Source organism: Drosophila miranda, chromosome 2 (assembly GCF_003369915.1).
Source record: "Drosophila miranda strain MSH22 chromosome 2, D.miranda_PacBio2.1, whole genome shotgun sequence".
In the NCBI taxonomy this organism is placed as follows: Eukaryota; Metazoa; Arthropoda; class Insecta; order Diptera; family Drosophilidae; genus Drosophila; species Drosophila miranda.
This window is the reverse complement of record NC_046675.1, coordinates 24,604,946-24,626,544: the sequence shown is the minus strand read 5'-3', so window position 1 is coordinate 24,626,544 and position 21,599 is coordinate 24,604,946. Positions and strand designations below refer to the sequence as shown.

The 21,599-nt window shown below is 44.2% G+C and overlaps 4 protein-coding genes across 8 annotated transcripts in view; 1 reads left to right on the top strand and 3 right to left on the bottom strand.

Annotated features, from left to right (window-relative positions):
* Nucleotides 1-9,750, bottom strand: part of LOC108156461 (extracellular sulfatase SULF-1 homolog) — a 30,349-nt gene extending 20,599 nt beyond the window's left edge. The window contains exons 1-3 of one of the 2 annotated variants that reach the window (XM_017287923.1): nt 9,588-9,750; nt 8,845-8,984; nt 1,312-1,354 (exon numbers count right to left, since the gene is read on the bottom strand). The gene's annotated coding sequence lies outside the window, so the exon portion shown is untranslated. Of the gene's footprint in view, nt 1-1,311; nt 1,355-8,844; nt 9,336-9,587 lie in introns of those variants that run through there. The other variant, XM_017287924.2, reaches the window with a different exon arrangement.
* Nucleotides 9,751-12,168: 2,418 nt separating this feature from the next.
* On the bottom strand, nt 12,169-13,884 carry LOC108156025 (serine/arginine-rich splicing factor 1B). Its single transcript, XM_017287275.2, has 4 exons — nt 13,605-13,884; nt 13,139-13,508; nt 12,929-13,077; nt 12,169-12,857 (listed from the first exon to the last, which is right to left on the bottom strand). Exons 1-4 carry the CDS (start codon nt 13,766-13,768, stop codon nt 12,749-12,751), a joined length of 792 nt encoding a protein of 263 aa, XP_017142764.1. The 5' UTR covers nt 13,769-13,884; the 3' UTR covers nt 12,169-12,748.
* A 623-nt stretch (nt 13,885-14,507) lies between these two features.
* Nucleotides 14,508-17,748, top strand: LOC108156026 (transcription factor Sp4). Its single transcript, XM_017287276.2, has 5 exons — nt 14,508-14,777; nt 14,835-15,217; nt 15,283-17,151; nt 17,208-17,385; nt 17,446-17,748. The coding sequence occupies exons 1-5, from the start codon at nt 14,625-14,627 to the stop codon at nt 17,674-17,676; spliced, it is 2,814 nt and encodes a 937-aa protein (XP_017142765.1). The 5' UTR covers nt 14,508-14,624; the 3' UTR covers nt 17,677-17,748.
* Nucleotides 17,749-17,842: 94 nt separating this feature from the next.
* Nucleotides 17,843-21,340, bottom strand: LOC108156027. 4 transcript variants are annotated; one of them, XM_017287279.2, is made up of 4 exons: nt 20,794-21,333; nt 19,529-19,683; nt 19,229-19,441; nt 17,843-18,286 (listed from the first exon to the last, which is right to left on the bottom strand). In XM_017287279.2, the coding sequence occupies exons 1-3, from the start codon at nt 20,889-20,891 to the stop codon at nt 19,254-19,256; spliced, it is 441 nt and encodes a 146-aa protein (XP_017142768.1). In that variant the 5' UTR covers nt 20,892-21,333; the 3' UTR covers nt 17,843-18,286; nt 19,229-19,253. The 4 variants fall into 4 exon arrangements, with proteins under 4 accessions (XP_017142768.1, XP_017142766.1, XP_033245880.1 ...); XM_017287277.2 differs by having other exon boundaries at nt 19,229-19,683; nt 20,794-21,340; XM_033389989.1 differs by lacking the exon at nt 20,794-21,333 and adding an exon at nt 20,046-20,747 and having other exon boundaries at nt 19,229-19,683.
* Between the last annotated feature and the right edge of the window lie 259 nt (nt 21,341-21,599).

Sequence of the window (21,599 nt, the reverse complement as noted above, 5' to 3'; positions counted from 1 at the left end):
TATTTCCAGCAATACACCCACAGTTCCTTATACTTTGTCTTTGGTCCCGAGTCGAGGCAACATACATGACGTGTGCCTGACACGGCACATTAAGGTTCGGCTCGACGATGCACAAGCGAAGGCGGCAAGAGAGAATACCCTGGAATTGCCAAACCAACCAAAACGTCGGGTGCTCGAGACGAGTTTCGCTGATAAGGTGTTTTCTTTATGTTGTCGGACTGCTTTAAATTTAAAAAAGCCTTCTCACCGCTTCTTTAGAGACGAGACCTATAAAGCATTTATCCAGCAGCTGAAGTTTGGCAACCTTCCCGTACAATAGAAACGAAAGCCCAGCACTTGTATCTTTCGATACGCTCCCTTTCCCTTCCAAGAGCCACAACAAAGGCCCATTGAGACAACAATAAAGCGAATTATATGAATTACAATTGAAATTACATCTTACATGCTCGCAAGAGTGACACATCGGCGGAAGAGAGGAGTGATTGGGTAGGACAGAGCGCGATTGCATTAAAATGGCATCCAAGATGTGGGCCTAATGAAGGAATGGCCATAAAGGACAATTGCCAGTGGCCATTCGATGCGTTCGATGCGACGGCTGGGAAAAAGCTGGCAAATGCCCTTAAATAGACGAACCTGGCCAAGATGGGGGCCGGGGCTCAATCTGGCGGCCCAATCGCTTGGACAGGCCGTCAAATGCGTGCAAAAATGTTGCCACATTTCTCGAGTGGCTTTCCCCAACATCTCTGCAGTTCTCTGCGGGGCTCTGGCTCTGTGGCGCTATTTCCCAGGCAACAAAGTGAATTAAATGCAGACGCGTGATTTTGCACATTAATTAAGAGGAGGCTCCAGCCAGTGGACGTCTCTCTTCTGCAGCTGATTTCGCCGTTTCGTCCATTTCCTCGCGAGGTGAGAGTTCAATCCCCAGGCATGGAGTGCGTCCAGGGACGCGGAAGGAGCTGAATGAAACTGAATAAAGGGAACTGAGTGTAAAGGAAAATATATACTCGTATCCGTACATTTCGTTAATTACTTTCGAGAAAGAAAATTGCGAAATTGCTTTTAAGGGACGCCAAAATGTATGTAGTGTATTTCAGCACAGAAAAGAAGAGGAGCATTTTATTGGAAATTCCTCATGGGAAACTTTAAACTTTTACTACGTATGATTATAGACTGAAACTCTTCATCGAGGCCGCAGGTAGGAATAACTACAAGAGCTCTCCAAGTTGGTTGCAGATAAATTTGAATTCCAAAGAGGGATAGTAGTTTGTGTTCCCCAGGTGTATTCCCATTGGTTTTAGGGGAAAAACTTACCTTCGTTTGCAAAATCGTTGACTTCCTTCTTAGCTTAATAAATCTGTAAGTGAAAGGAAAGATAAAGCCCTATTAAGAACAATATTATATGCACAGAAAAGGCCAAAAAATAAAGGGTTAAGTATAGAACAAATCATTCCCCATCAAACTGTAATCTATTTCTGTAATCTGTAAGTATTTCTCATTAATAATTCTCATATTACCCGCTCAAATCGTTGACACTTGTGAAATGGTAGAAGAAGCTGCCTCCCTGCCTTGAGGAACTCTTGACGAACTTTCTGGTTTCTGCTCGTTTAAAACTGACACATTTAACACCTGCTTCAAAGCGAAATGAACACTGAATGATTGATAGTTCAACTGTGGAGCGTGGAGCTTGGAGTGCAGAGTCCATGACCCAAGTCGGGTGGGAGCTTTTCCTTAGCTTCCTTTGAGCCTTTGAGCAGTAAATTTCCATCTGTCAGCTGTCAGTTTTCGAATGTTGGCAGGCGCTGAACTTGGCATTTTAATTGAGTGCACAGAAATCGTGTAAATGACTGACTGACTGACTGACTGACTGACTGCAGTGTGAATGTGAATTGTGCGAGTTAATGGGATTTGTTTGTCATATACTCATAGTACACTCGGAAGAGAAGGAGTCTCAGAGCGGTGTTCAAGACAGAGACAGTCTATCATTTGCTTCAAGAAGTGTTCTGAAATTATTCATTGCCCTTCCCCTGAACAATCCCTCTCTTAAAGAGCAATCACGGGTCGTTGTCTGGCCTCCACTCTGTTCCTTTTTAAGGCTAGCCTTGTTTGGCTTTTATTGAACAAACAGCTGCCGCCTTACTGGATTTGTAGTTTGTATTTTTTTACGACTTTACTGCAACGCTGCGTATGCGCAATGCCCCCACCCCAGCCCATTGGGGAAGAGACCTTTTAACCCAGTTTTGCACCAGGCAGTTGCTAGTTGGTATTTTCTGTTATCATTAACACCTTTCGCTCAAAGTGTTCATTTGACATGCAAGCGGTAGTGGGAGAGAGAGAGAGGGATAGATAGAACTCCTCTGTCAGCAGCGGGGGGGAAACCTTGAACGAATCCAACTCGAATCCAATCAAATGGCATCCACATCCACACTGGAAACAAACCCCAATGCAAACAAAGCGATTAAGTGAATGCTGGAGTGGTAGGGTTCTTTCCTTCCGATTTAGCGTCTGAAAGGTTTGATCCGCATTAATTTTGCCCACCGAATTACCTGGATTGGCTCACCCCATCTAGAATGTACCTTGGTTCTGTGTACTCTTCCCTCAAGTGGTTGTTTGTATTTACATACAAGACTGACAAACAGAATAAAAAGGTAAAACATAAACTGCTTTGATTGCAGGTAAATACAACAGACACAAGCCCCCCTGACACTCGCTTACAGACTGACTGACAGACTGACTGACTGACTGACTGAGGAAGCAGCCCCAGCCCAGCTCTTCCAACTCTTCATTATTGATTGCTGTCCATTCTATTTATCGTGCCGCTCGTCACTTGCCATCGCTTCTTTATCAACAGACCAGAACCTGCTGATAAGCGTGCACTCTCCTTCCACTCCTTCCCCTTCAATGTCATTGATCTTCGGGGGGAGCACGGAATGACTTTGGGGATGACTTGTGCCGTGGGCATATTGCGCATTTGCCTATAAATAGTACATCCACGGGACTGGGACTGGCGACTGGGGACTGCGGACTGGGGAACAGGTAGTCGCACGATGATTTCATAGAGAGAACCAATACAAAATACCCAATGAACAGTGCAAACAGACAAACAATTCGTATGGCAATAATGCTTTCGGTAACGCTTGAACGACTTCGAGAGAAGGAGCAAGTTCCGCACCAATTGCTGTCGATTGAAGGGAGAGCGTGGAGGGAGGAATGAATTGCGGGAGGCAGTGTGGGAAATATTTCCATATAACTTTTCCCAGCAAAAGATAACTCAAGCGAAGAGATCATCTCATGCACACCTTTCAATAGAATGGAATGCCTAGACCCAATGCCTATAATCTGCCCATAACATAACCGATTACCATCGCAAATGGGCTTAGCCGTAAATCTGTCACCAATCAAATGAAAAAATCATTTTTATGGCACAGAGAAATAGCTCAAATCACATGCAAAACAGAAAAACAAACAAAACCGACAAGCCATCAAACAAAAAAGTCATAAACGCCTCCAGCGATATCTGAGGTCTGATTGAAGCTGCAAATGGAAATGGAAATGGTAATCATTTTATTGTGCTTTATGGATACAGCATTTTTACATCGTAATGATTTGCCATTGCATTTGTGAAAAAAATGATTATTAATTGATTGCCTCTGCTGCAGAGACCCGACCAACGCTGTAACCGAATCAATTATTCAACAATTGATTGGACATTCTGGGCAAACAAATTATTTATGAATATCGATGGCAGCAGTTTCTGGCCGGGATGTTGATCCTTTGTCTTGTGTGTGCCGCTGTCAAGTGTCGGATGGAGAGCGAGCGGAGGCGGCAGGGTCGTTTGACATTCGTGGGACAAGAAAGTAGGCAGAAATACCTGTACTCTCGGACCTTTTCTTACCTTACCTTTTTCCCCTTTCTGCCTATGACTTTGACAAAACGAAGGCCATATTTATGTATCATTCCACAGGAAACAAAGACTTAACGTCCCAGAATGCGTACGAGATATTTATTTCAATTTGTCACTGGCGAAGGCATGTGGTTGAACAGTTTTTGGCTTGACTTGAAACGGAAATGCCACAATGGGCATGGATGGAGTGGAGTGGTTTTGATAGTGTTTCTGTGGGAACTAGGAGCTGATTGAGAACAGCAACTAAAGCTAATACGAATGAATGGTTTCCAATCCATAGTTGGTTTATTTATAACCATTCTGCCAGCTTCATTTGTACGTACCTGATAAATTGCACTCACATTCGTTGACAGCTTTACAAATCGACTTTGGAAACCGCAAAAAGCACTCACAATTCTCGGAAATATTTTCAATTAACACTTGGAAAGATTATTCAGAAGTTTAGAAGCAGCACGCGCTCTCTGTTCTGTTTAATATTTCGAAAAATATGTACGCATATGTAGCATCATTAATCATCGGTTTTCAGCCAGTTTCAAGATCATTTAGCCTGCGATGCCCAATCTGTAAGTTCTGGCCTTTCAACATCCAGATATGGGCGCCCAATTTGCATATTTTTTGGATGATATCTCAGGGCACACATACGAAAACATAATAACAGAATTATACAATACGATTTTTTGATTTCTGTGTGATGTGTGTGCATCGTTCGATTTTTGAGTTTGAGTTTCGTTTTTGGCCTGTGTTGCGTTGTGTGGGAAAATCCACATGGGGTTTTCGTTCATTAATTTGCTTTTCCCCACGATAAACAAACACGAACTTGTTATATTGATGTTATGAATGTGATTCTGATTGCCGGTTGTTTGTTTGTTTAAGCGGGAGAGGAGAGAGGAGGGAGAACAGAGAAATCCCAATGTGGGATGGTTTTTTGGCACTGATTTAGCCTTGGGAACAGGTATTATATGCAGATGGTTAGTAGAGCGCTAATGGGGTTTTAAGAAATTATGTGTGAGATACTGAGCCATCTTCATCTGATATTTGTATGCCTTATTTTAGGAAAAAATGAAAATTAAGGAAATACTTTATTTTTTTCCTCTCGTAATTACCCATTTGCCCGCATCTACTATAATTACTCATGGTAGCCCCTTTATTACTCCCACAATACTTCCCTTTCGCCCCCTCTCTCTCTCTCTCTCTCTCTCTCTTCATCATTTAGTTTTATTTTCATTGTAATTTGTCTGGCTGTCTACATTTGCAATATCTCTATAGAGGGTAGATGAGGCCATATCAGGGTGGGCTGCATCCTGGAACCTTAAATGCATTTGAAAGACATGTATCCTGAACGATTAAATATAGATAGCATCGTGATAGCATCAAATACATCTCAGAGGTTAAAAATGTACCTTTGGGAGTTGGATTAAATATGCGAATCCTGAAAATACATTGAACTTTAAACACGAGTTCTTGGTGTGCAAATATGTATGTAATCTTAGAAGTACAGGGTATCCCCATCTTCGAATATATGTTTAAGCTATCTTGTTGATTTTTCTAGCTTCGCATTGCCTGGCTACATTCTCCTCTGGCTCTGGTCTGTCTCTGGCTCCGGCATGGTATGGTATGGTGTTACTCTTTTACAGGAACAGGGACTGGGACTGGGACAGGGACTGGGACTGGGACTGGGACTGGGACTGGGACTCTCTGGGTTGGTTTTGCTCTCGTTTTGCCTTTTTTCACGCTTATTATGTGTTGTTTTCGCTGTTGTTGGTTTTTTCTACATATTTACTATGGGTTTCTGTACATACATATATATCTTTTTTTAGTTTAAATGTTGTCAGACAGGATTTTCCACTTTAATGCAGTCGCCGCAACGTTTGCCGTCGCTGTTTTTTGGCGCGTTTTCTGCCGCACAGCTCATCATGGCTGTGAGCCGCCTGCCGCCTGCCTCCTGCCGCCTGCTGCATGCCTCCTGCATTTCGTTTGCTTGCTGCCTGCAATCCTGCAGCTGCCGCTGCCGCTTCGACCACCATTCAGGTTAATGCCGCCTTTATTCATATTTCTAAGCGCATTATGCTCTCTGAGACTTATGCTCAAAATATTAGCGAAAATTATGTTAATCCCTCTGGGGCGGCGAGTACTCCTGGCTCCGAGTAATCCTTTCTCCCTAGATCCCTTTCCCCGCAACGATTCGACCCTAGCTTTATGGCCGAACGGAGGCGAGGTTAAATTATTTTAATAGCCGCTTACAATTACCAGCACCAACCCCCTATCAGAGTCCGGCCCTGCCCCCCATCGTCGTAATCTTTTTTATGTTTTGCGCGATTTGCTCTAGCGCTTTTAAACGCGCCCTGGGGCTGGATATGCGTAGGGCGGTGCGGTTCTGGTTCAAGAATTACACTAGGGCTATGAAAAGGGGGATAAAAGCTACACGAAAATACATAAGTTTAAAGCTGAATAACATCTTAGGCAGTGAATAAAGTTATAAGAATATTTCAAAATAGCCTAAACATGCTCCGATCAGCTGTCTCTCTGTTGAGGGATCTTTAACCCCCAGTTGGCGCCTCTATTTGGAATAGTTTCTATAACATTTCAATTGCTATTCACACAATTAACCCCAGATAGCCTGGATCTGCCCTCTGGGGTCCTCTCTCTTATCAATTGCCTTCAAGAATGAGAATGCAAATTGGAATGAGAATGAGAATGGGCTTGGGGCGTCAGAAAATTGAAATTGATTTCCAACTAATTAGCGAGAGTGTGGAAAGCGTCGTCGGCCTGTTGGGCAGAGCGTGTGTAATTTACACTTGTTTCTAGAATAACATGCATAACCAGCTAGCTGCTGGACCACTGCATTAGACGTGCAGTTTTCCTCATTCGCAGAGTGCCAGCCAGCACGAAGGAAAATGCAAATTGAGGCGCACAGATCGCGCGGCGCAATTAAACGGCGCTCCAAAACGCGTGCTCCGCCTCTTGGGGCGATTTTATGGCTGTATTTTATGCGTTCCATCACCATATGCATGGCTTGTGGCTAATGACTCCGCCATCCATCGAGTGGTTTTGAACAGAAACCGCGAGGGGCGGATGCAAATGGGAGGACGGAGACGGAGCCACTCATTAAGTGGTGTTGGTCAACCAGTTCCGAGGACAGTTTGATGGATTGCCAGCCAGCCGCCTATCGCTCATTCAGGCGGCATTCATTCACTCCATCCACCCATCCATTCATTCATTCATTTGGGTTGTTCGACTGTTGACGTACGAGAAAACCCCAAACCTGATTACGGTAAAAGGCCAAAACGGATCGTTCTCTTTGGTCAGTGCCTGGGGCAACCCCTTCTCTCTTTCCCATTCTCTCGGATGGATGAAAGGCAGTGGCTGCCGATGAGCCTTAACCCGCTGCTGACCGAATTATTCTTCTCGGATTGCGCTGTGAGAGAAGCCAAAGGAGAAAACCAGTTTCCCACTCTATCCGTCCGTGCCCCATACTGATGCTCCCCGGCTGCAGGCGCGCCAGAATCCAAAAAAGGCCAGGAGAAATTGCCACAGTCAAAACAATTAGACGGCGACAGCCTCCCGGCTCGACTTTGGCTGCGGCTTCAACTTGTTGCCGCCAGTACAAGCCACACCGCACCACAGCACACCACACCACAGACTTGGCGGACAGAAGTTTCCGTCTGGCGCTGGGAAAAGTAAAAAGTGTCTAATTAAATGCTTGGCCGGGTACGTACCACGTACCCCAGGGAAAAGCGACAAGCGAAACGGAACAAAACGAATGGCGACGAGAGGATAGGCACCTGAAGGAAGGAAAGTGAACCGAAGGTGGGATACTCTTAAGGAGTATCATTTCATTGATATTTATTCAGAAGTGCACATACTTGTATTTAGTTACTCCGAAGGAAATTCCCCTTAAGGATAATTAAGCAAGCCAGTACTTCGCAGTGCTTTAACTGATGTACCCTCAACCCAATGAAAGGGTATACACCAAGCAAACAATTAACATAAATTGCGTACTCGCTGCGGCTCATTGAGTGGGGTCAGAGTTGCCGGCTGTCCCGTCAATCATTCGCACAAATGAACTCTGACACTGGCTGTGGCTGCGACTCTGGCTCAGAGCTGAAAGGGTTTCCCAGTTCTCTGTTCGTAGTTCCCAGCTCCCAGTGCCTTGACGCAACGGAAACCTGGCTTCTCAGCCAAATGCACCTGTCGCAATGACAAACAGTTTGGCCCATCGGCGCGGTAGGTGCGATAAGCATCGCATCTTAACAAAAAGATTAACACGCCGGAACAGATGGACAGACATGCCTCCGATTAGAGATGTACAGGCCCACACACACACACACACACACACACACACACACACACACAATACACTGCCATCAAGCAGATACACGGAAGCCGCCTTCGACAGAGCGAGAGAGAGGGAGAGACCTTGAATGGAAGGCCAGGCCGCCAGGTAGACCGTGTGCTTAGGTAGTATTTGCCGCAAGGAAGCAACACCTTCTGGGCTTAGGTTGACATATCGAATTACATTACCGAAGGCACCCTAGGAAGCAGCCAAGTGTCGGGCTAAAAATGTTGACCCTAAGTGGGTCACATTACCACCACTGTGCACAGAACACTCTGCGAAGCACGCACTTTCACTTTCAAAATTGGAGTGGAAAAACAAACAAATCTTTAGAACAAAGATTCAGCAATTTGTACATTGTAACATATGTATATAAATAGTTAATGCCTATGGGGGATCGTTTAGAACAACTCGTTAAAGCTGATTTCAAGTTACGATCAATAAAAAAACCTTTTAAACAATGACGACTTGGTGATGGTTGATTTGCTGCTGAGGTGACTGGTGGAGTTCAGAAAGTGGAGAACTGCTGAGGCCATCGACAAATTTAACGATCCAAGCAATTCTACACATATACATACATATAATATCTGTAATATAAAGCTTGTCTTACCTTTTGCTGTTCAAGTGATTTTACACATAAAACACACACGTTTGCGGCACTTAAAAACTTTGATCACGAATCAGTTTAAACTGTAAAGCTGTCTACGCCTTTTCAACACTTCACTTCTATTTATAGTTGCGTTGCTGAAACTTTTCAAATTAAATGATAAACTTGGTAATTGACAATAAAAACGCGATCGATTAACAGCTGCTGCTGCTGCTGGCGCGTGTGACTAATGCAAACAGAAAACAGAAAACCGAACACCGAACACCGAACACCGAAATGTGATAAATCGCCCAATCAAACGGGGAGATTCAATAAAAATGAAAATGGGAAAGAGCCGCTGATAAGGCAAGGGGGGCCGCCGCCTCCAAAGGGAACACCAACGCAAGGGCACAACAAGAGACAGACGACCAAAGCGGTCCCACAATTTCGAGGCCCACGGAAATGCTTCCTCCGCGCTCTCAGAGAATTGGTCAATACTCGCGGCAGCAGCTGTCAATGCACTTTTCGGTGGTACGAGTATACATATTTATTTATGGATGCCGCTCAACGTGGGCCGCGCACTCACGAAATCACAATTTGTTTGTTAAACGGTCACCGCTTTGAAATTCAATATTGTCTTTTTTTTGGCGCACTTTGGGGCTCGGCAGCCGACGCGTTGGGGTGCAAAATTCGAAATGATCGTTATCAATTTTTGTGCGTGTAAACCGAACCGTTTATTATTTTATCGAATATAAATATTAATTTACTTTTTAATTCATTTATTGTTGATCCATGTGGATATTTATCCACGGAATTTTCGGGGCCGTTTCATTCAAATACGGAAACAAACTATCAACTTTGAAACTTATTTTCCTAATTTCCTTGACAACCGCAACCGGTCGCGCCTTTCTTTAAATTGTTTTCATAGCGCGCGCAGCCACGACCGTTGGTATTTTTGAAATTGATGAGGAAAAAGAGGGTATGGACAACAGGCAGCACGGACCAGAAAATGCAACGCATGCAAGGTAAAATCCACCCTTTTCCTAATATACCATTGGAACCAATCTAAATTTTGTTTTCAAGGTACATTGTTCGTCAAAACACGACTAGGTGAGGTTCATACGAACCTTGCGATTTCCCTTGGCTTTTTCGACTATTGTCCTTACCTTTCCTTAGCCAGCGGTTCGATCAAACCAAATTACGCTCTCCGACCTATTTTTGCGTTGCATGTTTGAGCTTCAGGTTCGATGTTCGATGATGCAGCAGTGTGACCGTCTGACCTCAAAGATATACCGTAAATATACCGACGAATTCTTTAAATTCCATCATATTCCTCCTATTTTGATATTATGTTTAATATTATTATCTGGCTAAGACCCTCATCACTGACCATATTAATTAAGCCCATAAACTAATCAATTTTCTACAAGACTGGCCAACTTTTAGGACTTCCTTTCATTGGATTGTGTCTAAAGTAAGGCTTAAACAAAAAATGTAAGCAAAAATGTCCTTTTTTACATGGTAACTGCGCGGTAAGTACACATTTGGTACATATAAACAACACATAAGTATATGGAATATAGAGTTTTTTATACCCTAATTTCTTGAATTAATGTTAAAATTCTGTTTTCCAAGCAGCTTTAAATAATAATAATAATGACCCTAATAATAATTGCATATATCTCGATCCCGATAACTACCATGCACTGCAAAATTTCGTTCAGATAGCAAACTGACTTGTCCTCTGTATTTATAGTAGAGAGACAAATCAATTTGTGGTAAATTAGGTGAATAGAAAGTAAAATTTAATCTTCGCCGAAGCTGAGGGATCCCAGACCCGAAGACCTCCGGAGGATCGCGTAGAAATTTCTGTTTGGACGTTTCCGCTGTAAAAACTGGTGCATCTATGTATATACTGGTTAACCATGGTTAGAGTTTGAAATTCCATTGCAAATATGCTAATATGTATAATTCTGATAAGGTAATCATTCCCATAGGACCCGCCCCCTGCAAATTAAAAAACAAAAAACACCTGCACTTTCAGTTTCTGTATGTTTATTGGAAAATTTGATTAGATTTCAAAAATATTTTATGACTATGGGCTTTTGGGTGATTCATAAGCGCAGAGAACTCGGAATGAGGGTGTTCTCGGTCTTTTTGTGAATAATACATTGTGTGTTGGCTAAAAAGAAGGTTCATGCAAATGATTTACGGTTATAGGCAATATTTTGGGGTATTTCGGGTTTGGTTTTCGCTTTTCTAGTCAAAACATGGAGAACTAAAACCCTTTGGCGTGCGGCCAAAGTTATCAGCCATGTGTGGTGTGGGAGGCAACAGCACCAATGAACACGCAGGATATTGTATTTGATGTACAATTAAAAATATATAAACTCAAATTAAAAATGTAAAAAATAGATCTTGCAATCGAACATACCACTGAAAGACGAGAGGGAGACCAGAGGGCTGAGATCAAACCAGACCAAGGACCACACGGCCAGCCACTATCCAGCAACGTTCAAATGTGGCACAGCAACTCCTGATTGACATGGATAGCGATATCGACATGGAGGGCACAGGGCGCAAAGGCCACGAAATGAGTGTCTGTGCGTGTGTTTGAGTTTGAATGTGTCTCTGTGAGTAATCCCAATCCGACAAAGGGCGACAACAACTCGGGGGGGCTGAGACCTGTCCAGTTCCAGGCGAAACTCGAACCAAATCCTATTCCCAATTGTGAGACGAGTGCTGAAGCAGCCGAATCCGAAGCCGAATTCCTTGACATGAGTCCTGTCCAAGTGCATCATCCTCCACCTCCACTCCACACATCCATTGCCCTCAACACAAGACCATTAATTATCCAATTACCGAAAAGACACAGACACAATGTGGGGGCATCTGCATCCCGCATCCGCGTCCCGAATTGCCATAGCAATAGGTGAAACAATTGGAATGTGTCTCTTCGTCTCCTCCATGGGTTCAGAGTTCATTAATCAGGTTACGGAGCGAGTTAGCCGTGGGGAACTGTATCCCACGTTGTCCTAGCGAAGGTCATAGAACAATCCTAATATCCAAATCCTGATAATCCAAATCGAATCCTGATACCATCTCAAAGATACATTCATTTAGAGAGATAGGTCTATGTCCTATTGTCCTGCCTCCACTAATTTCAATCCAAATTTATCCACAATCCACTCCAAAATCCAAAATTAACATCAAAATATCCTTCCTTCTTCATCCTCCATTAATCTTCATCCTCCTCCTCATTATACTCCAAACATAAACGCGCAAAATGGGGAAGAGAAGAAAATAAAAATTAAATATTAATAATTTGTTGATAAAATGTTCGCGGCATTGCGTTTTGTGTTCTGGTTTTTTTGTTTTTGGTTTCATTTTCGTTATCATTGCAGGCTTATTTATTCGGAATCGATGTTCTTTTTTCTTGTTTTGTTTTTGCTGCTTTTGCTTTTTTAGGGTAAATTCTAAAAAAATGCTTGGTATTTGCAGCCAAGTAATAAAATATTGGCGAAAAAAAGCCAGTTGCAGACAATTAAAATCGATAAAACAAGGAATACTTAACAAGGGAGGCTCGCCAAAAATAGTTTCTTGAGTTTCAATTTTAGTTTTGCGAAAAGTTTTAGTCAAATCAGATCATTGGGTTCGGCGTTAAATGTAGTTTAAAAAGAGTTTCTCTGCCTCAAATCGTGTGGCACTGTTCTGTTGTAAAAGCAAGTTTCTGTGGTGTTGGTTTCTGATGCTCTGTTCCGAATTTGGTTTGACTGATGTGTGCTTTGATTAAATGATGGAACACGGTGGCTTGATAGTCAATTTACAAGGTGAATTGATTGCTTGGTTAAAATTAAAGGGAAGTGTTGATCTTGCTTTTTCGGCTCGTACGAATTATTATATATTAATGGATGATGATTGGTAGTGTTTAATAATTAGAGCGTGAGCGAGACCTGGAATAGGATTGACGGCGCACCGGAGAGTATGTCGGAGTGCCGCGTCGACGCGGTCTCGATGAGAATGAGCGCGAACGAGACCTGTCAAGAGAGAAGAGATAATAGCGATTAGCTCGAGGGAACATCGGGAGCACACTTCTGCACACAATTACCTGTCACGGTAGTCACGGCCACCGCCTCCGCTGCTGCCACCACCTACTCCACCGCCGCCACCACCAGCACCGCCTCCTCCTCCTCCACTCCCGCCACTGCGGTCGTTTTCGCCGCTATCCTCGCGCACCCGAATGTAGGCAACCTCACCCTGTGGAAACATTTGATTGTTCAACTCCTTTTGCTTTCACGCATTTCTCAATTCCACCTACCTCATGCGAACGGAAACGCGAGTCGTCCAATTTCTTTATGGCGTACTTCATGTCCTCGTGACGCAGGAATTCAACCACGCCAGAGCCGTCTTTGTAGGTGTCGGCAAAGCAGACGTCGCCAGCCTCGCGCATGTGATCCTTGAGATCCTGCCAGGAGCCAGAGGGCGGCAGCCCGGTTACCATAACACGGTATTGAGACCGTTTGGCCGGAGGACCACGTCCGCCCATGCGACCACCATCACGCCCATTGTTGCGGTCGTTGCGATTTCCACGGTAGCTGCCGGGTCCGCCGCCCCTCGGGAACTCGACGCGCAGGCGATAGCCATCGTAGTCATAGCCGTCGCGGGCTTTTACCGCGTCGTCAGCATCGCTGTTTTTTTTTGGCGCCAAATAGGGGATTTGCTTTATTTGGGGGCTTGCTTCTGGCTTTGTGTGTATTAAGATATAACCAGTTCTCATTACTCACCGCGCATCTTCGAATTCGACAAAAGCAAATGGCGGACCACGCCGATTTTTCAAGTCCACAAATGTAACTTTGCCGAATTTGTGAAAAAGATCCTGGATGTCCTTGGTGCGGATATCTGGTGGCAGATTTCCAACGTATATTCGGCACTCGTTGCGGGAACCCATACTTTTCTTATTTATTTACGTGCAGAACTTAGAAATAATTACAATTTTACTGATTTTTTCAGAATAAATTTTTTCACTTTTAAGATGGCCGACGTCGAGATTAGTGTGACCGACACGATGGAAAAATCCAACCTAGCCCATTTAAGCCCCCTCTATATAAACCGGTGAAAAACTTGAGTTAAGAAACGGAAAATAATGACAATAATTCTACTAGTAGCTCCACTCGATAGAATACTTCATCTTTACTTTACAAAACTTACCACGATATCTCTCAAGATTCAATGGGTTAATTGTTTTCTGTCTATGATCAGAAATCATATTCCTCCATTTTGATGCTAGGACTCTCAGCCCTTAAAAAATATTTTTATCCGATTGATGCATCGATTTCCCTACAAGACTGCCAGCTTTAGCGACCACCTTTTACTGGTTTTCTTGTAAAATAAGCTTTAAACATATTTGGTCAACAAAAATGTCCTTTTTTTACATCGTAACTTTGCGCTAACTACATATTTTACTACATGATTTTGTAAAAACGTAGGTGTGTATTCAGCTATGACATCGGCCAAAACATTTGTATAGCTTCTGTTCTCCAAGAAACGGAAGAGTTTCTTCAGAATTGCTTTAAAACATTTTCTGCATTCATTGCAGCCAGAGATGACAAACGATAAGCGGGACGAATTTGGCGGTAACGTATATATATACACGACATTGATAAATAGTGGTATCGATAGTACCATCACTAACAATAGAGCGTCGCAGCAGACAGAAAAAAAAACAACAAATATTTGCATGTCAATAAAATAAACATTCTTTACCTACCTTAAAGCAAGCGCAGTCTTGTCAGTCGGCGGGAAAGATGGCCAACTCGAATAGCAATGTGCGGTGTATCAACTACTACGACCTGTGTCGCATCTGTACAGACAGTAGTGACCAGAACACCAACGTATTCTCGGCCGAGGGACGCGCCAAGAATCTGAGCTCAAAGATATACGAATGCCTGTCCTTGCAGGTGAGTGGGTGGTTGCCTTGGTCTTTGCGCAGCAGGTATTCACTTTGGAGTTTTCAGATTGACGAAAAGGATCGGCTGCCCAAGGTGGTTTGCGGCCAGTGCGTGCAGCAAGTGGAGCAGATTCATTCCCTGCGCCACACTTGCAAGAAGTCCCAGACGATGCTCAACGACTGCCTGAACATTCCCCCGATCCAGAGCCACAACGACAAGCTCTACATCAAAGATGACATCGACGACACAGGCGAGAGTCTCAGCGTGGTGGGCAGCAGCTCAGTACAGTCCACTCCAGCCAGTAGCAGCAGCAGTCAATCCAATAATCTGCTCAGCAGTATTATCCAGGCGGTGGGCATGCAACCCCAGCAGCAATTTACCATCACGGTGGACAACACTCTGCAACAGGCGCCTCCGCCTCCGGTCCAGCCCAAGTCGGAGAAGCAATCGTGAGTAATGGAATCATTTGCCACCAATTGAAATAACAAAGGTTCCATGTCCATCCCGAAAACAGTGTCTTGGAGGAGTTTATACGTCTTAAGCCAGAGATCAAAATAACTCCCTTGGGCAAGAAGGACCCCAGTAGTGTTCCCGTTTCCGCAGTCCCTAGAAAGCCACAACAGCAGTCGGGGACGCCGACTTTACAGCCGCCGCCTCTGCAGCCACAAACAATGAGAAATACAGCCACCACTCCACAGATGCAATTACAGCCAATGCTAAGCGAGCAGTCCATCTGGCAGCAGATACAACAACTCCAGCTGCAGCAACAGATCCAACAGCTTACCAGTCTATTGGCGGCCAACACTCAGTTCTCGGCATCAGAGGACGGCTCCAGTCCGAGCGAAAACAAGACACCAAAGCTCAATTTTGTGCAATCCGCGCCAGCTGGACCCCAATTTACCACATCGCTCCCTCAGTTTGCTGGAGCCCAGCCCCAGTTGCAGCTGCAGTTAATGCCCGTTGGGGGAGCAGGTACAGCAGCTGCGGGGCAAACGCAGTTGAATGCCACAGCTCTGCTCTCCAGCCTGTCTAGCCCGCAGACGGGCACGAGTGCAGGGGCAGGAAATATTCTGTCGCCCAACAAATGTTTCCTGCCCATAACCATTCGCGACGAGAACTCCGATCAACAGATAGTGGCGCACATTGATACCAAAAATCTGGTGCTGCCCACCACTTACCAGGTGCAGATGAAACTGCAGCCACAGCTGGCCACCGCCGATGGTCAGCCAATCATGGAGTTGACGTCCACGTCCATTCCAGCCACACTACAGCTGACGCCGCAGACCTTGGGCAATGCAAACAATTACCAGGGCGCCACCCCAGCAGTCCCGTCTACAGGACAATTTCAGAACATTTTCATTTCGCCCCAGCCTCCACAACAACAATCGCAGCAGACGTTTCAGCAGCCGAAACATCCGCAACTTTCATCACACACAGCGACAGTGACATCTCAGCAGATCATCAGATCGCCTACGTCGAATGCTACAACTCCGCAGCTGCTGATAAGAAATGTCCCCGCCGTATCGACCATGGCCAAGAACATCAAAGATGAGCCGACCTTTACGATTCCCTCGCCCAGACAAAGGCAAATGCACCCGCAGCAGCAGCACCTACAGCAACAAGCAGTAAACCCCAAAAAGAATACTTCGCAAACGTCATCGTCTGTATCCCAGCAACAATCGCCTGTTCGCAGTGCAGAGCTTAAGCGCGTGATGGCCCAGGTGAAACAACTGCCGCCTGTGGATCCCTCGCCAACAACCACAGCGTCCAATACGGCTGCCTTGCAGCGACTTTCCTCGAATACCACCATCACGAAGGTGGCCAAGCCGCAGACAGTGCCGGCTCGCTCGAATATGCCGCTTCTAAACAAACAGAACATAACAATCAGTCGAATCCCCGCGCAAACTGTAAACCAAACGAACCTCCCCAAACCATCTATTCCAGCTCCTGCTCCAGCTCCATCTCTGGCCACTGCAATACATAAACCGACTCTTGACCCTTCTCCAATGCACCCTCCAATAGCAGTGCAACACAAGAAAATAATGATGGAGAGACAAGAGAAGCAAGCGCCGATATCAAAAATTCAACGCCCGCCGCAGCCCATCTGCCCAGCGCCTGGTAAGTCTCCGGATGCGCCTCCTCCCGGTCTGACCTGCCCCAAGTGCAATCGCGAGTTCAAGAAGAGGGAGCATCTCGTCCAGCATATAAAGCTGCACGCAGGCCTGCGTCCCTACAAATGCACGGAGGAGCAGTGCGACAAAGCCTTCAGTCGCAAGGAGCACTTGTCGCGGCATCTGATCTCCCATTCGGGCAAGAAGCTCTTTATATGCGAGGCTTGTAAAAAGCCCTTCTCCCGAAAGGACAATTTGAGCAAGCATATGAGGTGGGTCCAAAAATTGTATAGTTTGAGCTTAAATTTGAATTGCCTTTTTTTAACAGAATCCACACACATCCTCCGAACGAGACCCTGTACTGCTGCGATGTTTGCAATAAGAACTTTGCCACCAAGCTGCACTACGAGAAGCATCGGGAAATGCACAAGAAGCCACGGACAGCTCCTGTTTCTACTGTTACTTCCTCCACGACAGTTCGAAGCAATGGCCAAGCTTCGTCAAAGGTTGGTTCTTCCGACAGTTTAAAAAACTCCAATCTCTCACGAGTAACCTATCTTTCGCAGGATCTTACATTTGAAATCAAACAGCAAACTTCGCAGCAGCAAAAGCAAACTCCGGCTCAACCGCATCAGACTCAAATTATGCATGTGGTCACCACCCAGGATCACGCTGGGAATACCATAACTATTACCCAGGCCCCCGACTCAAATATGCCCTCATCTCTGAACTATGTTCAGCTGGGCTTCCCCAACTTTCCCAGCTCGACCGCTAACCATTTAGTTTGTAAAAAGTAGACTGTCACCAAAACGAAACTTAGATCGTACTAGTCCTTTGGATCAGTCAGTTTGGTTTAATCTGACTGCTGGTCATCAGTTCCTTACCATATTATTTATAATTGTATTTCATAAGACTTGGGGAAACTCTGCCCCTTCCTTTTGGTGTAATATTTTTTAAATTTCCTTTTAACGTATTGCTTTTATTATAATTACTTTACTTTCCAGTGAACTGTGCTCTCGATATTCCACCAAATTTATTCTAATGAACCCCCTATATCGTAAACACCCCCTCGACTGTATGTAACTCCCGATCTTACGATATACAGTATTGTAAGGCTTTGTAAATATTTATCGATCTATGTACTCGTAAAAGCTGTAAACAAATGATTGTAAAAAGGCCTTTTTTGGGTGAAAGGAAGGAAAGGAAGGAAAGGATGTGTGAGAAAATAAATACATAAAATATATAATTTATGGATAAAAACTGTTATGTATATTTCATTTGGTATTGCACACTGGAGCCTTCAGTTTGTGCAGGTGCGCTATAAAGCAGATGATGGCAGGCGGGCCTAGGCTGGGGCTGAGGCAGGCCCCAATGTTTACGTGAATATTTTTGGTAAGATTCGTTCGACTGAAAATACGAATTTTATAATGTTAGTTCCATTGGACAGGCCAGAGATCTGCTGCATGGATGGAAACTATTTCGCAAGAGCTCGTAATTTTAATTCTAACATGCGAACGAACAGCAAACGAAACGAATAACAAAAGCAAGCCAATATATCCACATCCGAATCATTAAGAATAAAGAAAACCATTTCCCATGAATCTGTTGTGTGTTTACGCATTTAATTGAATCAAAGAAGATGCATTTGTCATGGTGATGTTTAATACTTGGTATGGCATGGCATGGTATGGTATGGTATGTGTTTGTGTGAGGAATTACATGGAAAAAGCTTACAAATAAATGCTAAAATCTAGATGGAAGACTACAGCAAGCATAAATATATTTGAACATACAAATCTTTGGTCTTAACATTTATCAAAAATAGGGCTATTAAATACTGGGGAAGAACGAGCATAACCGAACAGAACAGAGTAGCTACTGAGATATCGGTTGCAATGACATCACAAGGGGGAAGAACATAACATACTTTCAGGCGCCAGACAATCAATATTGACACGCACGAGATGTGCGAGTGACGTGAGCGTGAGTGACCTGAATGTGACCTGCAACGCTCGTAAACAGGTCTCAAATAATCCGTAACAAGTGTAAAATAATTTAATGATAAAATCATAATTGGTTGGCTTAGAAATCAGAGAGAAGGGAAGATTGTGTGGTAGGTGCGTGAAAGCGGCAAAGATCGTGAGTCGCATGAAGAATGTCCACCTCTACTGCAAACCAAATGTTAATGGAAGCGCCAACAAAATAATACTAGAACTAGAACTACTGGTAATTGTAAATAATTAGGTCGTGCAGTGCAATGTTAGGATGTGGGTGCCCGAAACCGAATCCAAGCCGAAGCGATCAAATGCATTTAAATAGGGTGCAAGTGCACCAAAAAAAGATGGCTACCTTGAGGGTCTGATCTGTCCCTGTATCAATCATAGCTGAGTGCAAACTGATTGACCTTTTGCACATCTCCCCACACCTGAATCGCCTGGATTTCGGAGAGCGAGAAGAGCGTCTCGTATTTGCTTATGAAATTGTGACCCGTTTCCCTGACCTGGTAGACGATCATTGTGGAATTATCATAATCGAATGTAAACTCTAGGCGAAAGGTTGATTCTGTGGATGAAAGTTGGAACGCCTCATCAATCTCGTTCATAATACTGGCAAAGCTTTGGGTCAGAGTCTTATCACTCCCGCCTGTACCATCGAATATGTTCAGGTAGTGCTCCTGCTGCAGGCTGCTCCACTCCCCGTTCCGCTTGTAGTTCTCGATGATCGTCTGTGTGGGGATCACCACTTTGAAGTGATATGTGATGTTGTCTGTACAGACTGGACTGTTCACAAAGTTCACCGAGAATCTGTAGAGAGAGATGGAGAGGAGGGAAGAGACAAAGCGAAAAATTGATTTAGCAAATCATTTGTTTATATCTCTCACATGTATGCTAATGACGTCGCCATCTGTACATTTGACCCCGTCTCCAAGCTGCTTACTTAGTCACTAAATACCTATGTATGTTCCTATGGCACATGGCGGTTTGGCAAGTTTTTGGGGACCGGACCGCCACAGACCCGTCGGCATGGCTGAGTGGGTGCGAAAAACGTGCCAAGCATTCAAGGAACGGAATTGGGATGTTTGACGGATTGCCATTTGGAAATCTTTCTTAGTCACTTTGTGTTCGAAGTTCCTGGTATGCCAGAATTCTTATCTAAGTAAACACACCTTACAAGCAAATAGTACAATAAATTATTTGTATGACACATTTCTGGGGGCTATCAGCGGCATGTTATCGATGGGGAGGCATGAGATAAGGAACTCAAGGTCTCTTGGTTTTCCCATTATCTTGTAGTTGGGCCAATCAAGAACCCGGAATCCATTGTGTTGTAACAGATCAAATGGTATTCTGATTTATTGACATCATTTGCTTAGCCCACACCGATGATTGTTTCAATGATTTGCTCGTTTCTTTTTGTTGGCTCTGTTTTCATTTTCAGATTGTTCTTTGCTGTTGTCTTCTTTGCCGAGCCGGCATCTTCAGCCATTCTGTTGCGCGTGTCTGCTTTAATTTTGTGTTGATGATGTCATTGATTGTGGAATTGATACAGCAATATCCAGACGAGTCCAGTTTACTCGTAAGTTGAACTGTATAACTGCATACGTACGTGTTGAACTGATTTTCTACCATCTGCTTATCGCCTCACTAGATCATAAGCTCATAATTTACCTTTGGTATTTGGTAATTATAAGAATCTCTAAATTTTGTACCCCATTTGTTTGTTTCATCTGTGCGCCATAAATCGTCCGCGAGTTCGTTAGAATTTTCACCCTAATCGGGTCAAATATGTTATGTACCACATTCCTGAGAATATTAAAATTCTGCACGCAAAGAGTAAGTTTCCGTACCTTGGGGCAGGAAATTGCTAATCGATTTTCTTAAGGACCTAAGGACTTGGACTAACGTTGGACTTACTGCTGAGGTTGCTGGAGCAGGGTGCCTTTGATGGTTAGCTTTGTTACCGAAGCATTGGAATTGTCGGGCAGCACCGCTAAAAACTTTACATCAGGCATTTTATGGGTTCTGTGCTCGGAATCTCTGCCTCTGACACGCCTTGCAGGGTTTATTTTTAGCGGGTGTGTGTAATTGTAAATTATATTCGGCGAATTGTTGACAAGTGGTTTGCTTTGGGCTCCTCGTAAATGCAGTTGCTAACGGTAACAATTGGATTATAACTCCAGTACTGGTTGACAGAGTACTTAGCACTCGGCGGGCTCGGGCAATACTGTTTGGTTGTTAACGAAAATGCTGCTATTTTAAGGGAAAAACGATATCAAGTAAAAGATCGCACACCGACGTCACGGGTAAAGTACTTTAGGCTGGGAACGCAAGCGAAGTACATATTTGTTTGTCCGGTTACGTTACGAGATTTCTTGAAACCGTGAGGCGGTGCGGTGCTGTTCCGTCTGGCCTGCTATCGCGCTCGCTGAGTCAATACTGTGCACTGTGTACTGTGCTGGGGCGAATAATATTTTGGGGAGCAGCCGCTGCAGGCGGTGAGCGGCAAACAGCAGCTGAGTGATTCCTCACACCTGTTAGGCTAATTTATTTCTCTCGGAATTCTGCTGAGAAACGCAAGCACTTGTTTACTTTGGCTCTCAACAGTGTTGCTATGAGGACAATCAAATTTGATTCAAATTTAAACTTCTGGCGCTACTCGTTTCGATTAGTATTATCCGACATGTATCGACGATTGTGACTCATACAGTTTTATTACGTTT